General features: G+C 39.9%; 1 protein-coding gene across 8 annotated transcripts in view; it reads left to right on the plus strand.

Moving 5' to 3' along the window:
* Positions 1-16,481, plus strand: part of IntS10 (integrator complex subunit 10) — a 96,505-nt gene extending 80,024 nt beyond the window's left edge. For all 8 annotated transcript variants that reach the window (XM_070095748.1, XM_070095751.1, XM_070095753.1 and 5 more), the window contains 3 exons: positions 3,656-3,901; positions 4,148-4,338; positions 16,238-16,481. In XM_070095748.1, the coding sequence (XP_069951849.1) occupies positions 3,656-3,901; positions 4,148-4,338; positions 16,238-16,400 (600 nt within the window). In that variant the 3' untranslated portion in view covers positions 16,401-16,481. The remainder of the gene's footprint in view (positions 1-3,655; positions 3,902-4,147; positions 4,339-16,237) is intronic.
* Positions 16,482-17,523: the final 1,042 nt, after the last annotated feature.

A 17,523-nucleotide genomic window follows, 5' to 3' on the forward strand; every position in this document is an offset into this window, starting at 1 on the left:
CTTTCTGTTATAAAATTTATTTTTTTATTTTTTTTTTTTTTTTTTTTTTATCACACCGGCCGATTCCCACCAAGGCAGGGTGGCCCGAAAAAGAAAAACTTTCACCATCATTCACTCCATCACTGTCTTGCCAGAAGGGTGCTTTACACTACAGTTTTTAAACTGCAACATTAACACCCCTCCTTCAGAGTGCAGGCACTGTACTTCCCATCTCCAGGACTCAAGTCCGGCCTGCCGGTTTCCCTGAATCCCTTCATAAATGTTACTTTGCTCACACTCCAACAGCACGTCAAGTATTAAAAACCATTTGTCTCCATTCACTCCTATCAAACACGCTCACGCATGCCTGCTGGAAGTCCAAGCCCCTCGCACACAAAACCTCCTTTACCCCCTCCCTCCAACCCTTCCTAGGCCGACCCCTACCCCGCCTTCCTTCCACTACAGACTGATACACTCTTGAAGTCATTCTGTTTCGCTCCATTCTCTCTACATGTCCGAACCACCTCAACAACCCTTCCTCAGCCCTCTGGACAACAGTTTTGGTAATCCCGCACCTCCTCCTAACTTCCAAACTACGAATTCTCTGCATTATATTCACACCACACATTGCCCTCAGACATGACATCTCCACTGCCTCCAGCCTTCTCCTCGCTGCAACATTCATCACCCACGCTTCACACCCATATAAGAGCGTTGGTAAAACTATACTCTCATACATTCCCCTCTTTGCCTCCAAGGACAAAGTTCTTTGTCTCCACAGACTCCTAAGTGCACCACTCACTCTTTTTCCCTCATCAATTCTATGATTCACCTCATCTTTCATAGACCCATCCGCTGACACGTCCACTCCCAAATATCTGAATACGTTCACCTCCTCCATACTCTCTCCCTCCAATCTGATATTCAATCTTTCATCACCTAATCTTTTTGTTATCCTCATAACCTTACTCTTTCCTGTATTCACCTTTAATTTTCTTCTTTTGCACACCCTACCAAATTCATCCACCAATCTCTGCAACTTCTCTTCAGAATCTCCCAAGAGCACAGTGTCATCGGCAAAGAGCAGCTGTGACAACTCCCACTTTGTGTGTGATTCTTTATCTTTTAACTCCACGCCTCTTGCCAAGACCCTCGCATTTACTTCTCTTACAACCCCATCTATAAATATATTAAACAACCACGGTGACATCACACATCCTTGTCTAAGGCCTACTTTTACTGGGAAAAAATTTCCCTCTTTCCTACATACTCTAACTTGAGCCTCACTATCCTCGTAAAAACTCTTCACTGCTTTCAGTAACCTACCTCCTACACCATACACTTGCAACATCTGCCACATTGCCCCCCTATCCACCCTGTCATACGCCTTTTCCAAATCCATAAATGCCACAAAGACCTCTTTAGCCTTATCTAAATACTGTTCACTTATATGTTTCACTGTAAACACCTGGTCCACACACCCCCTACCTTTCCTAAAGCCTCCTTGTTCATCTGCTATCCTATTCTCCGTCTTACTCTTAATTCTTTCAATTATAACTCTACCATACACTTTACCAGGTACACTCAACAGACTTATCCCCCTATAATTTTTGCACTCTCTTTTATCCCCTTTGCCTTTATACAAAGGAACTATGCATGCTCTCTGCCAATCCCTAGGTACCTTACCCTCTTCCATACATTTATTAAATAATTGCACCAACCACTCCAAAACTATATCCCCACCTGCTTTTAACATTTCTATCTTTATCCCATCAATCCCGGCTGCCTTACCCCCTTTCATTTTACCTACTGCCTCACGAACTTCCCCCACACTCACAACTGGCTCTTCCTCACTCCTACAAGATGTTATTCCTCCTTGCCCTATACACGAAAATCACAGCTTCCCTATCTTCATCAACATTTAACAATTCCTCAAAATATTCCTTCCATCTTCCCAATACCTCTACCTCTCCATTTAATAACTCTCCTCTCCTATTTTTAACTGACAAATCCATTTGTTCTCTAGGCTTTCTTAACTTGTTAATCTCACTCCAAAACTTTTTCTTATTTTCAACAAAATTTGTTGATAACATCTCACCCACTCTCTCATTTGCTCTCTTTTTACATTGCTTCACCACTCTCTTAACTTCTCTCTTTTTCTCCATATACTCTTCCCTCCTTGCATCACTTCTACTTTGTAAAAACTTCTCATATGCTAACTTTTTCTCCCTTACTACTCTCTTTACATCATCATTCCACCAATCGCTCCTCTTCCCTCCTGCACCCACTTTCCTGTAACCACAAACTTCTGCTGAACACTCTAACACTACATTTTTAAACCTAACCCATACCTCTTCGACCCCATTGCCTATGCTCTCATTAGCCCATCTATCCTCCAATAGCTGTTTATATCTTACCCTAACTGCCTCCTCTTTTAGTTTATAAACCTTCACCTCTCTCTTCCCTGATGCTTCTATTCTCCTTGTATCCCATCTACCTTTTACTCTCAGTGTAGCTACAACTAGAAAGTGATCTGATATATCTGTGGCCCCTCTATAAACATGTACATCCTGAAGTCTACTCAACAGTCTTTTATCTACCAATACATAATCCAACAAACTACTGTCATTTCGCCCTACATCATATCGTGTATACTTATTTATCCTCTTTTTCTTAAAATATGTATTACCTATAACTAAACCCCTTTCTATACAAAGTTCAATCAAAGGGCTCCCATTATCATTTACACCTGGCACCCCAAACTTACCTACCACACCCTCTCTAAAAGTTTCTCCTACTTTAGCATTCAAGTCCCCTACCACAATTACTCTCTCACTTGGTTCAAAGGCTCCTATACATTCACTTAACATCTCCCAAAATCTCTCTCTCTCCTCTGCATTCCTCTCTTCTCCAGGTGCATACACGCTTATTATGACCCACTTCTCGCATCCAACCTTTACTTTAATCCACATAATTCTTGAATTTACACATTCATATTCTCTTTTCTCCTTCCATAACTGATCATTTAACATTACTGCTACCCCTTCCTTTGCTCTAACTCTCTCAGATACTCCAGATTTAATCCCATTTATTTCCCCCCACTGAAACTCTCCTACCCCCTTCAGCTTTGTTTCGCTTAGGGCCAGGACATCCAACTTCTTTTCATTCATAACATCAGCAATCATCTGTTTCTTGTCATCCGCACTACATCCACGCACATTTAAGCAACCCAGTTTTATAAAGTTTTTCTTCTTCTCTTTTTTAGTAATTGTATACAGGAGAAGGGGTTACTAGCCCATTGCTCCCGGCATTTTAGTCGCCTCATACGACACGCATGGCTTACGGAGGAAAGATTCTTTTCCACTTCCCCATGGACAATAGAAGAAATAAAAAAGAACAAGAGCTATTTAGAAAAAGGAGAAAAACCTAGATGTATGTATATATATATATGCATGTGCGTGTCTGTGAAGTGTGACCAAAGTGTAAGTAGGAGTAGCAAGATATCCCTGTTATCTTAGCGTGTTTATGAGACAGAAAAAGAAACCAGCAATCCTACCATCATGCAAAACAGTTACAGGTTTTTGTTTCACAGTCATCTGGCAGGACGGTAGTACTTCCCTGGGTGGTTGCTGTCTACCAACCTACCAACCCTCTTTACCTGCATTTTCTTGGACAGGGAGCAGCTGAAGCAGTGTTGGAAGTTGTGGGTCAGCTTCCTGGCTGGGTTGGTGTTGGTGGATTAGCTGGGGATTTGTGTGTGTCAGCTGCTTCCAATCGCCGCCACCTTCACGTGTTGGCACTCACACGGCCACAGTGCCTACAGTTTGCCACCACTCTTCTCATACATGCTCTCAGACAACGCATAATTGTTGACAGGCACATGGATGACTTATGCATTGGTCATCTGATTACACTTCTACAGGTAAAAGTACTTTAAAAAATTATAAAATAAGAGTATTTAAACACGTGTATATAAATATGCATTAACACTTGAGCAACCTCTTATTTCATTATCTTTCTTGATTTTCTGATATTCATATGCATACACTAGTATTTCTGCTGACCCTTTGCTTTACTGTATTTAAATAGTAATCTCTATTACACCACTCTAGTATATACAGTATTAGATTTGCATTGCATCTTCTAATGTTGGATTATGTGTTTACAGTATGAGTGGCCAAAATACATGAGCACATTTGAAGAAATTCTGCAAATTATTAGGAAGCAAGGTGGCTTTTCTTACCCTCTGTTTTACAACTACATTACCACACCTGATATCTTGGAGGAGTTTATGTTCCTGGCTACTAAAGAGGGTGGAAATTTACAGATGGACATCATTCCTATAAACCACAACACCAAGTAAGTTAACAAGTTCTGTAGGGTGTACTATGATGAAAATGAAACAGACCTCATCAAACGCTTACAGTAATTATTGTAATGTGAAACTCCTAGCCATATGGTGAATATTTCTGCACAAGAATATACAGTAGGGCCCCACTTATACGACGGGTTAGGTTCCAGGCTGTTGCTGGAAAGCAGACATCCCCGGAAGGCAGAACTCCATTTTTTTTCATTTATAAATGCATATACAGTAAATGCCAGACAACAAGTTTACACTAAATTATATTAAGTTAGTAATAGAACTAGGCATTAAAAACACACAAAGTAAAATACAGCCACAGTAAATTCATTACTTATCTTAAAGTATTTGTAATCTTAATGTAGGGAGAGAGGTGAGTAGTACTTATTTGTAGGAAGTCAGGTGCAGGTAGCCCAGGTGTAGGTAGCACTGGCTCCCCGTCTCATACTTAATATACGATATTTAAAACATCCCAGAGAGGTAAAATGCACATACAATACACTCATTATTTACCTTAAAATATGTGTAGTCTTAATATAGGAAGAGAGGTGAGTAGTATTTATTTGTATAAAGTCAGTGTAGGTAGCCGGTAGGTGTAGCCTGGGCTACACCTACCGGCTACCTACACTGTGGCCCAGAGCCATATTATTAACATCGACATGCCTTGTTCACTGAATTTAATCATTTCTAACAACTACCTCTAGATGCCATCATAAATGAAGGTAGAAGTAATGAATAATTCATGCCGAACATTGTAAACAAAAGCGGAGTGGGGGAGTGGCTGGGCCAAACGCAAATTTATACACGTTTTCTCTGATGGCTGAACAGAGAAAACGTAATGTTGTCCCTCCACCCGGCTCCACAAGTATTATTATCATAACATATAAAATATGCAATAAATGCCAGACAACAAGTTTACACTAACTTTTATTAAGTTAGCAATAGAAATAGGCATTAAAAACACAATAAAAGGTAAGATACACACAGAGTACACTTATTACTTACCTTAAAATATTAATATTAATGTGTAAGAGGCGAGTGGCAGGGTGTTTATTGAATAAAATCAGAATGGCACACCATCATCCTCAAACTTGGCATTTAAAGCAAGAGGCTTACGACTTCTCTTTTTATTACAGCTAACCTTAGACGCCATCGTCAATGAGAGCCAACTAGTTAACGAAAGAGTAAACGAGAGAGAGAACGAGATACAGAATTGAGACAATGTAAGAACACAAACTGAACAGGTAGTGGACGATCACTTGGTCAGGCGAAATAAATGCGTATTAATGTGTGTCTACTTTTAGTTCATTCACATCCATTTGTAAGAGTTTGTAAAACATTTACCTCAATATTTTTTTATTTTAATAATAATTACCTCACAATACAAATACTCTTACATTGTGTACAAGTTGTACAAGTTAGTTCAGAATAAACAAACAGCAACACACCATTTTTAGAGTGAATGAAGATATTATTATTATTAAAGATTTGCCTGTATTCTCCCGGCCCGGGCCTTTTCCAAGTGGTAGCCCGGCCTTGGCTCCCTCTTTAGGGAGTGTCTGAGACCTAAGTCTCCCATGGGAAGAGGCACAAGTACCTCCTCATCTTTGAGACCAACTGTCCCCAGCCCTAGTCACAAGCTAGGCCTCTCTGGTCTGCCATCCCTGCCCCAAGGGGACTAATGGGAATGACAGTCTTGTGAGCTGCAAGCTCCAGCTCAGGCACCTACCCTACCCTAGAAGGGTTAGGCATGGTGTCGATGGAATGAAGATAATAATATTAACCCTTTCAGGGTCCAAGGCCCAAATCTGGAGTCACGCACCAGTGTCCAAGAGTTTTCAAAAAAAAAAAATTTTTATTTTTTCTTATGAAATCGTAGAGAATCTTTTTGTGAAGGTAATAAAACAAAAAGTACGAAATTTGGTGGAAAATTGACGAAATTATGCTCTCGCGAATTTTGATGTGTCAGCGATATTTACGAATCGGCGATTTTGCCGACTTTGACTCCTATTTTAGGCCAATTACATTATTCCAATCAACCAAATTCTTAGCTATTTCACTAGTATTACTTCTATTCTATCGATTGAGCACAAGAAATCGCCAAGTCAACTGTTTCAACTACAAAATAAAGTGATCAGAAATTGTTAATTTGGCCAATTTAACACAAAGTTCAAAATATTCCAATTTCAAAATAGGGTCCAGAATAAACAATGTAGGCATTCCTGGCACTAAACTAACATTTCCTCTGTTCATTAGTTATGTTTTGAGGCTTTACAAATAAATTCCATTTTGATTTTTTATTCACATAATGAATTTTTATTCACACCAAAAAATAGAAGATTTACTGTTATGCAATACTGTAATAATTGTATAAATATCATCACCATATTTGTGAATGTATATTAGACCCACCAGCTGACGTGTATTAGATGTGTGAGGTCGTTTGTTTACTCTTGAATATCGGCAAAAATTTAACATTTCCGCTACTTTGAGCTCAGTTTCAAGCCATTTCCAGTGCTAAAACCAATCAAAATCATCTCTATTTCTGTAATATGTCTTCCATTCTATCAAATGAGACCAAGAAATCGCAAATACAACTATAAAAAACATACGAAAAACACTGCAAAGTTGCTGTTTTAATCGAAAAATCATGATTTCAGTTTTTTTCTCTCATTATACACAGTGTGCTGCAGGATCTGTTTTATGTGGTGCACACATACCACATAGATGTATTCTCTCATATCTAGGCCCAAATGTACCACTCACAGTTTATCAGAGTGAGCTGAGCTCATGGCGTAGATCTACGGTTTGGACACTCACCGTAAAGCCGTAGATCTACGGGACGGACCCTGAAAGGGTTAATAATAATAATACAGTGGACCCCCGGTTAACGATTTTAATCCGTGCAAGAGGGATAATTGTTATGCGAAATAATCGTTATGTGAATGAATTTTCCCCATAAGAAATATTTTTTTTTTTTTATTTTTTATTATCACACCGGCCGATTCCCACCAAGGCAGGGTGGCCCGAAAAAGAAAAACTTTCACCATCATTCACTCCATCACTGTCTTGCCAGAAGGGTGCTTTACACTACAGTTTTTAAACTGCAACATTAACACCCCTCCTTCAGAGTGCAGGCACTGTACTTCCCATCTCCAGGACTCAAGTCCGGCCTGCCGGTTTCCCTGAATCCCTTCATAAATGTTACTTTGCTCACACTCCAACAGCACGTCAAGTATTAAAAACCATTTGTCTCCATTCACTCCTATCAAACACGCTCACGCATGCCTGCTGGAAGTCCAAGCCCCTCGCACACAAAACCTCCTTTACCCCCTCCCTCCAACCCTTCCTAGGCCGACCCCTACCCCGCCTTCCTTCCACTACAGACTGATACACTCTTGAAGTCATTCTGTTTCGCTCCATTCTCTCTACATGTCCGAACCACCTCAATAACCCTTCCTCAGCCCTCTGGACAACAGTTTTGGTAATCCCGCACCTCCTCCTAACTTCCAAACTACGAATTCTCTGCATTATATTCACACCACACATTGCCCTCAGACATGACATCTCCACTGCCTCCAGCCTTCTCCTCGCTGCAACATTCATCACCCACGCTTCACACCCATATAAGAGCGTTGGTAAAACTATACTCTCATACATTCCCCTCTTTGCCTCCAAGGACAAAGTTCTTTGTCTCCACAGACTCCTAAGTGCACCACTCACTCTTTTTCCCTCATCAATTCTATGATTCACCTCATCTTTCATAGACCCATCCGCTGACACGTCCACTCCCAAATATCTGAATACGTTCACCTCCTCCATACTCTCTCCCTCCAATCTGATATTCAATCTTTCATCACCTAATCTTTTTGTTATCCTCATAACCTTACTCTTTCCTGTATTCACCTTTAATTTTCTTCTTTTGCACACCCTACCAAATTCATCCACCAATCTCTGCAACTTCTCTTCAGAATCTCCCAAGAGCACAGTGTCATCAGCAAAGAGCAGCTGTGACAACTCCCACTTTGTGTGTGATTCTTTATCTTTTAACTCCACGCCTCTTGCCAAGACCCTCGCATTTACTTCTCTTACAACCCCATCTATAAATATATTAAACAACCACGGTGACATCACACATCCTTGTCTAAGGCCTACTTTTACTGGGAAAAAATTCCCCTCTTTCCTACATACTCTAACTTGAGCCTCACTATCCTCGTAAAAACTCTTCACTGCTTTCAGTAACCTACCTCCTACACCATACACTTGCAACATCTGCCACATTGCCCCCCTATCCACCCTGTCATACGCCTTTTCCAAATCCATAAATGCCACAAAGACCTCTTTAGCCTTATCTAAATACTGTTCACTTATATGTTTCACTGTAAACACCTGGTCCACACACCCCCTACCTTTCCTAAAGCCTCCTTGTTCATCTGCTATCCTATTCTCCGTCTTACTCTTAATTCTTTCAATTATAACTCTACCATACACTTTACCAGGTACACTCAACAGACTTATCCCCCTATAATTTTTGCACTCTCTTTTATCCCCTTTGCCTTTATACAAAGGAACTATGCATGCTCTCTGCCAATCCCTAGGTACCTTACCCTCTTCCATACATTTATTAAATAATTGCACCAACCACTCCAAAACTATATCCCCACCTGCTTTTAACATTTCTATCTTTATCCCATCAATCCCGGCTGCCTTACCCCCTTTCATTTTACCTACTGCCTCACGAACTTCCCCCACACTCACAACTGACTCTTCCTCACTCCTACAAGATGTTATTCCTCCTTGCCCTATACACGAAATCACAGCTTCCCTATCTTCATCAACATTTAACAATTCCTCAAAATATTCCTTCCATCTTCCCAATACCTCTAACTCTCCATTTAATAACTCTCCTCTCCTATTTTTAACTGACAAATCCATTTGTTCTCTAGGCTTTCTTAACTTGTTAATCTCACTCCAAAACTTTTTCTTATTTTCAACAAAATTTGTTGATAACATCTCACCCACTCTCTCATTTGCTCTCTTTTTACATTGCTTCACCACTCTCTTAACTTCTCTCTTTTTCTCCATATACTCTTCCCTCCTTGCATCACTTCTACTTTGTAAAAACTTCTCATATGCTAACTTTTTCTCCCTTACTACTCTCTTTACATCATCATTCCACCAATCGCTCCTCTTCCCTCCTGCACCCACTTTCCTGTAACCACAAACTTCTGCTGAACACTCTAACACTACATTTTTAAACCTACCCCATACCTCTTCGACCCCATTGCCTATGCTCTCATTAGCCCATCTATCCTCCAATAGCTGTTTATATCTTACCCTAACTGCCTCCTCTTTTAGTTTATAAACCTTTACCTCTCTCTTCCCTGATGCTTCTATTCTCCTTGTATCCCATCTACCTTTTACTCTCAGTGTAGCTACAACTAGAAAGTGATCTGATATATCTGTGGCCCCTCTATAAACATGTACATCCTGAAGTCTACTCAACAGTCTTTTATCTACCAATACATAATCCAACAAACTACTGTCATTTCGCCCTACATCATATCGTGTATACTTATTTATCCTCTTTTTCTTAAAATATGTATTACCTATAACTAAACCCCTTTCTATACAAAGTTCAATCAAAGGGCTCCCATTATCATTTACACCTGGCACCCCAAACTTACCTACCACACCCTCTCTAAAAGTTTCTCCTACTTTAGCATTCAAGTCCCCTACCACAATTACTCTCTCACTTGGTTCAAAGGCTCCTATACATTCACTTAACATCTCCCAAAATCTCTCTCTCTCCTCTGCATTCCTCTCTTCTCCAGGTGCATACACGCTTATTATGACCCACTTCTCGCATCCAACCTTTACTTTAATCCACATAATTCTTGAATTTACACATTCATATTCTCTTTTCTCCTTCCATAACTGATCATTTAACATTACTGCTACCCCTTCCTTTGCTCTAACTCTCTCAGATACTCCAGATTTAATCCCATTTATTTCCCCCCACTGAAACTCTCCTACCCCCTTCAGCTTTGTTTCGCTTAGGGCCAGGACATCCAACTTCTTTTCATTCATAACATCAGCAATCATCTGTTTCTTGTCATCCGCACTACATCCACGCACATTTAAGCAACCCAGTTTTATAAAGTTTTTCTTCTTCTCTTTTTTAGTAATTGTATACAGGAGAAGGGGTTACTAGCCCATTGCTCCCGGCATTTTAGTCGCCTCATACGACACGCATGGCTTACGGAGGAAAGATTCTTTTCCACTTCCCCATGGACAATAGAAGAAATAAAAAGAACAAGAGCTATTTAGAAAAAGGAGAAAAACCTAGATGTATGTATATATATATATATGCATGTGCGTGTCTATGAAGTGTGACCAAAGTGTAAGTAGGAGTAGCAAGATATCCCTGTTATCTTAGCGTGTTTATGAGACAGAAAAAGAAACCAGCAATCCTACCATCATGCAAAACAGTTACAGGTTTTTGTTTCACAGTCATCTGGCAGGACGGTAGTACTTCCCTGGGTGGTTGCTGTCTACCAACCTACTACGAAGAAATAATGGAAATAAAATTAATCCGTGCAAGACACCCAAAAGTATGAAAAAAAAATTTTTACCACATGAAATATACATTTTCCCACACACAAAGAGAAGGATACATGCACAATAGTAGAGTAGTACATGCACAGTATATATTGTGCATGTACTAGTCTACTAAATGAAGAATAAATGACACTTACCTTTATTGAAGATGCAGCAATGACTGATGAGACACTGTGTCCTGGGAGTGCCTTTTCCTCCTGAGTACTGTAGGTCCTGTTTGGCATTTTCTTCCAGAACAGGCCTTATCACACTGTGTATGCCACTACGATTCTTAAATCTCTCAAACCAACCTTTGATGGCTTTAAATTCACCAATATGAGCACTAGTTCCAGGCATTTTTCCCTGTTCACCTGGGTGTTAGTCGACTTGTGTGGGTTGCATCCTGGGAAACAAGATTAAGGACCCCAATGGAAATAAGTTAGACAGTCTTCGATGACACTGACTTTTTTGGGTTATCCTGGGTGGCAAATCCTCTGGGGTTAATTGTTTCTTGGTATTCTCAATAAGCCACACCAACAACGGTGCTACAGCAGCAGCAGCAGCTGACAGTGCAGCAGCAGCAGCAGCTGACAGTGCAGCAGCAGCAGCAGCTGTACCACCAATAGTAGCGATGGTTGATTGGGGTTTATTATACAACCTGGCCAGCTCGAAGACATGCACTCCACTTTCATACTTATCAATGATCTTTTTCTTCATCTCTATTGTAATTCTCACCCTTATCTCTCTCTCCAGGTATTGCTGTAGGGTTGGCACTAGAAGCTTTCTTGGGGCCCATGGTCACTTATTTTCCAGAAAAAGCACCGAAAACACTGTAATAATACGAAATATTCCGATTGTATGCTTGGATGTTACCGCGGAGGCTGGCTGGTAAACAATGCCACCGGCGGAACATGTGAGCGTGGCTCAGGCCGCACATTGGACGCGTCTCGGACGAAAATCGGTAAGCGGGTTTTTAAGCGGTATGTGAGGCAAAATTTTTGCAATTAAAGTAAGCGGTATGCGAAATAATCGCTATGTGATGCCATCGTTATGCGGGGGTCCACTGTAATAATAATAATATTATTATTATTATTATTATTAATATTAATAATATTATTATTAATATTATTATTATTAATAATAATAATAATTATTATTATTATTTATTATAAAAAGCACTAAACCCACAAGGGTCGTGAATTGCTATACATAGAGTAAAGGCATACGAAAAGAATATTTTTCTACAGTTACCCCCCAGTGTTTGACTAGAGATAATGTAATTCTTCCGACACTACCTACACAGCTGCTTTGTAAACAAATCTCATATTTACATCAATTTTCATTCTGAGTGTATGTATCATGTTTATATGCTATGTAATGAGTTTCATATATAATTTTGAGGAAAATATCATAGATGGATTAATGAAAATGCCTATATTGATGTAAAATAAGATATTTAGTGTGCCCAAGAGTGATTATTATTACGTAGTACAGCGGACCCCCGCATAACGATCACCTCCGAATGCGACCAATTATGTAAGTGTATTTATGTAAGTGCGTTTGTACGTGTATGTTTGGGGGTCTGAAATGGACTAATCTACTTCACAATATTCCTTATGGGAACAAATTCGGTCACTACTGGCACCTGAACATACTTCTGGAGTGAAAAAATATCGTTAACCGGGGGGTCCACTGTATTGGCGTCATGAGTAGAGAGAGACTTAGCGATTTTAATGTGTACCTGCACACCAGCACAGTGTGTAAGTATATTTAGGTACAGGTACACATAAGTATAATTATCAGAGTACATATAAAATATGCAGTAACTTTAAAACACTTGAAATTTTGGAAAGTTTCCTGACATAATAGATGTGGTCATGGAAAATGTAAACAAACCAGGTGGGGGGGGCACCGTATTTAAAAGACCGCTTGCCGTATAGCAAATTTTGGTCATAATTTGACATCGCCGTATTAGCGGAACGCCGTAAAGCAGGGCCTTACTGTAAATGACCAGGGCATTGACCCCCTGAAACCCTCTCCAGATATGGAATTTTATTAACAAAAACAAAAAGTTCTCAAAACATCTCTCAGATCAGAATTCATTTTTGCATACAGTGGACCCTCGGTTTTCGTCATTAATCTGTTCCAAAGAGATCGGCGAAAACTGAAATCGGCATAAGAAGTAATGTAAATCCAATTAATCTGTTCTAGACACCCAAAAGTATTAACAAAAAAAAATTTTTTTTTAGATTAAGTATAGATTTGCATGCAGAAAAGAATGAACATTCAACATGACACTTACCTTTATTGAAGACTCTTGGTGTATGGAAGACAGGGAGGAGGGGAGAGGGAAGAGAGGTTATTCTTTGGAAGGGGAATCCCCCTCCATAAGGACTCTTGGTACTAAATCCTTATCTGGAGTCACTTCCTTTCTTTGTTTTTTAATGCCACCAGGACCAGCTTGAGAGTCACTGCACACCTGTGGTACTAAATATCTGTCCAGAGAGCTCTGTTTCTGGCATCTCTTTAAAATTTCCCTAAAATGGGACAAGACATTGTTATTGTACATGTTGCCAACACAGCTTGCAACAGCTTTGTTAGGGTGATGTTCCTCAACCAATCTTTCCATCCTACTCCACATTGCACAAATCTCCATTACTACCACCCTCTACCACCATCACTACCACCCTGCTGTACACAAATGGCTCCCTTCAAGGCTGGCAACATTGCAGACCTGGAGAGTGTACAAAGAACTTTCACTGCACACATAAGTACGATAAGGCACCTAAACTACTGGGAACGGTTGAAGGTCCTTGATCTGTATTCCCTTGAACGCAGGCAAGAGAGATATATGATAATATACATTTGGAAGGTCCTGGAGGGATTGGTACCATACCTGCACACAAAAATCACTCCCTATGAAAGCAAGAGACTTGGCAGGAGATGCAACATTCCCCTGATGAAAAGCAGGGGGCACCACGAGTACACTGAGAGACAACACAATAAGTGTCCGGGGCCCAAGACTGTTCAATTGCCTCCCAGCATACAATAGACCCTAGGCTGTCTTCAAGAAGGCTCTGGACAGGCATCTAAAGTCAGTATTTGACCAACCAGGCTGTGGTTCATATGTCAGCTTGCATGTGGCCAGCAGTAACAACCTGGTTGATCAGACCCTGATCCACCATGAGGCCTGGTCTCAGACCGGGCTGCAGGGGCGTTGACCCCCGAAACCCTCTCCAGGTAAACTCTAGGTAACACTCTACCACCATCACAACCACTACCACCCTCTACCACCATCACTACCACCCTCTACCACCATGACAACCACTACCACCTTCTACCACCATCACAATCACTACTGCCCTCTACCACCATCACTACCAACCTCTGCTGCCATTACAACCACTACCACCCTCTACCACCATCACTACCATCCTCTACCACCATTGCTACCACCCTCTACCACCACCACTTTCGTATTTTTCTACCAACTTTTGCTTGAATTCTATCGTGTTTCTAACATTCTTTACCAAAGAGCTGGCACTAGAAGCTTTCTTTGGGCCCATGGTGGCTTATTTAGCAGACACACACAATAAACAAGTGGCAAAAACAATGGATTATTACGAAATGTTTCGTATGACCTCGTAGGATATGTTCACTCATCGAGAAACAACATGACACTGCCTGAGAATGTGTGCGGGAGGCGGCTTTGTGTGCGCACTGGGCACTGGACAGGTTCTGTACCATCAACAAAAATGGAGGAAATCGACAAAAACGGAGGCAATATTTTGACGAAAAAAGTTGGCGAAAACTGAAATCGGTGATAACAGAGATTGACGAAAAGGGGAGGGTCCACTGTACGTGATTACCTAATAGCACTCATTAAATTATTATTTTTTCAGAAAACTGGGTCAGTAACTTTGGTCAGTTAACATTATTAGATACACACCTTAATTAACTTTTGTTTCTCTAGCCTTCTCCTTTTCATTACAATGTTGAATTTTTTTTTCTATAGATATTTATATGGCTTTTATTCCCAAGAACCAGTAGCAACTGCTATTGGTTCCCAAGAGCTGCTGCTCTTGCTGTTATGTTTCTAAATATAATCTTCAGTTTGTTCATGAATCCTTCAGTATTTCTTCATTCAAGAGGTTAGTCAGTTGTTACACGAGACAAACTCGCACTTTTTTTTTTTCAACGAATCAGCCATATCCCACTGAGGCAGGTGACCTTCAAAGAAAAACAGAAGTTTTTCTTCTTAAATATAGTAATTTATACAGGAGAAGGGGTTATTAGCCCCTTATTCCCGGTATTTTAGTCGTCTTTTACAACACGCTTGGCTTACAGAGGAAGAAATGTTTTCCACCTCTCCCATGGAGACAAATTCTTTTATCTAGACCTAATTCTAGGTTGAACACTGCCCATGTTCAGATTTGCTTTTTAACCCAAAACTGTCCAAGCATAGATCTGTGTTCATGCATGTAGCGCTCCGAACATAGATCTATGTTCAGTTTTACATTTTTTCTTAGGTAAAACAAAAAAAAGTAGATCTACGTTCGGAGCGCTACACTCGTGAACATAGATCTACGTTTGGACAGTTTAAGGGTTAAGAATAACAAGTTGTTCTTGATAAATTAAGGATGATAATACCCACTTCAGCCATCCTTTTCATTTTACTTGCTATTTTCTTATGCTAGTGCATATCAAAAAACTTTCACATTATCTTTCTTTAGATTTTATTTTCATTAAAAATTTACCAGTACAAAAATTATTTTAAATAGCCATTAACCATATATATTTTAAGTAAGGTAGAGGTGTAGGAGTATATATGTTAGAAGGCACAGAGCATTTGGAATAATGACACAAAATAGGTGTAGTGAAAAGTGATTAAACATAACATTATATACACTGAAGAAAATGTGAGAGACTAGGTTAATTGAATTTATCTCATATAGATCATACATTACAAATAATATACTCACCATTAATGTCACTGTTGAAATAAAAAAATTCTAAATTTTAATGTTATTATATCTGATGAGAGAGCTTTGTGAAAACAAATATTTTTTTTTTTTTCATTAAACTGGCCATATCTCACCGAGGCAGGGTGATCTAAAAAGAAAAACGAAAGTTTCTCTTTTTTTTAATTTAGTAATGTAAACAGGAAAAGGGGTTACTAGCCCCTTGCTCCTGGCATTTTAGTCACCTCTTACGAAACGTATGGCTTACGGAGGAAGAATTCTGTTCTACTTTCCCATGGAGATAGCAAATAGTTATTCTGCATTAATTTTATTACAGACAACAAAGGACAATATCCACACGTGGTGTAGACAGAGACCTCAAGCATGACTTCAAGATGGGGATGAAGAAACTGATGTTGCGCAGTTCAGAACCCATAGAAGGCACCATCATTACATTCTTGACTCGTGAAGGAACATTAGTGCATCAAAACCTTATGTGAAGAGGATCTCCATATACAACTGGAAATCCTTCCATGATTAATTTGTATTTTATTCAGAATAAACTGGCTTTTAATATTTCATATCTTGTTTGTGTTACAAACATCAAGTATATATTCAAGGACATGTTTTAATTTAATAGAAAATGATCCTTTTTGAGTTCTTGGCATGTACTACTTAAGGTGCAGTATTGGACTAAGTTTTCCAAAATAATATCTTCAATTCCTGTATACAGGAGGCCTGGTCACAGACCGGGCCGCAGGGGCGTTGACCCCCGGAACTCTCTCCAGGTAAACTCCAGGTAATACATTATATCCTGTAATTCCATCCTATTCCATTATATCCTGTAATTCCATCCACTGATATGGTGCCTCACTGGAATCTAATTTATATGCAGTAATTGATAATTTGGCAAGTGTATCTGGATAAATTGGCAGGTGTATCTGGTAAATAAAATACACTGTACTCTATGTACCTGACAGTCAGAAGGTAGGCAGAGTGAAAGATGCCAGAATAGAGGCATATAATAAGCGTGGAAGCACGCAGTTAAATTTTCACTCACCTCAGCTTTTATGCTATACTGGCATAGAGATTGTGGACTCCCTAGCAATAGCTTAACCATGTTGCCATTTCACTAAGGCCCTAGTAGGACTACCTTACATTTATCCATTAAATTTTTTCTGGTTTAAGTCAGTAGGGGAATCTATCCAACTGGATTTACTTTACATGCTTAAGCCTTATGATGCTCCATTTACCAATGATTCTAGTGACTGTCATCCCCCTGATAGAAGTTGATAATGGCAGTCTGGCTGAGAGGTCTTCAGGTAGACTGTCAATGTACATCATTCTATAACCTGGAGCCTCCTTGAAGGGTTATGCAAGCTCCTTGAAGGTGGTGATTCTCTCCTCAGCCTGGTGTCCCGTAATGGATGGATCAGTATTGAGTGGCGCATTGCTACAGGAGGATGTGACAGAAGGGGCAATGTAGCTGTGTAAGCTCATCTACAGGAAAAAACATAAATGGCATGTGGGTTGATTCTTTGTGCCAGCTGCTAGACCTGGTTTGCTTCCTGTTAATATCTCCTGTAGCACAGCTAGCCAGGCCTGGGGTTCTGTCCCCTCAAA

The sequence above is a fragment of the Cherax quadricarinatus genome, chromosome 51, assembly GCF_038502225.1.
Source record: "Cherax quadricarinatus isolate ZL_2023a chromosome 51, ASM3850222v1, whole genome shotgun sequence".
NCBI classification, from domain to species: domain Eukaryota; kingdom Metazoa; phylum Arthropoda; class Malacostraca; order Decapoda; family Parastacidae; genus Cherax; species Cherax quadricarinatus.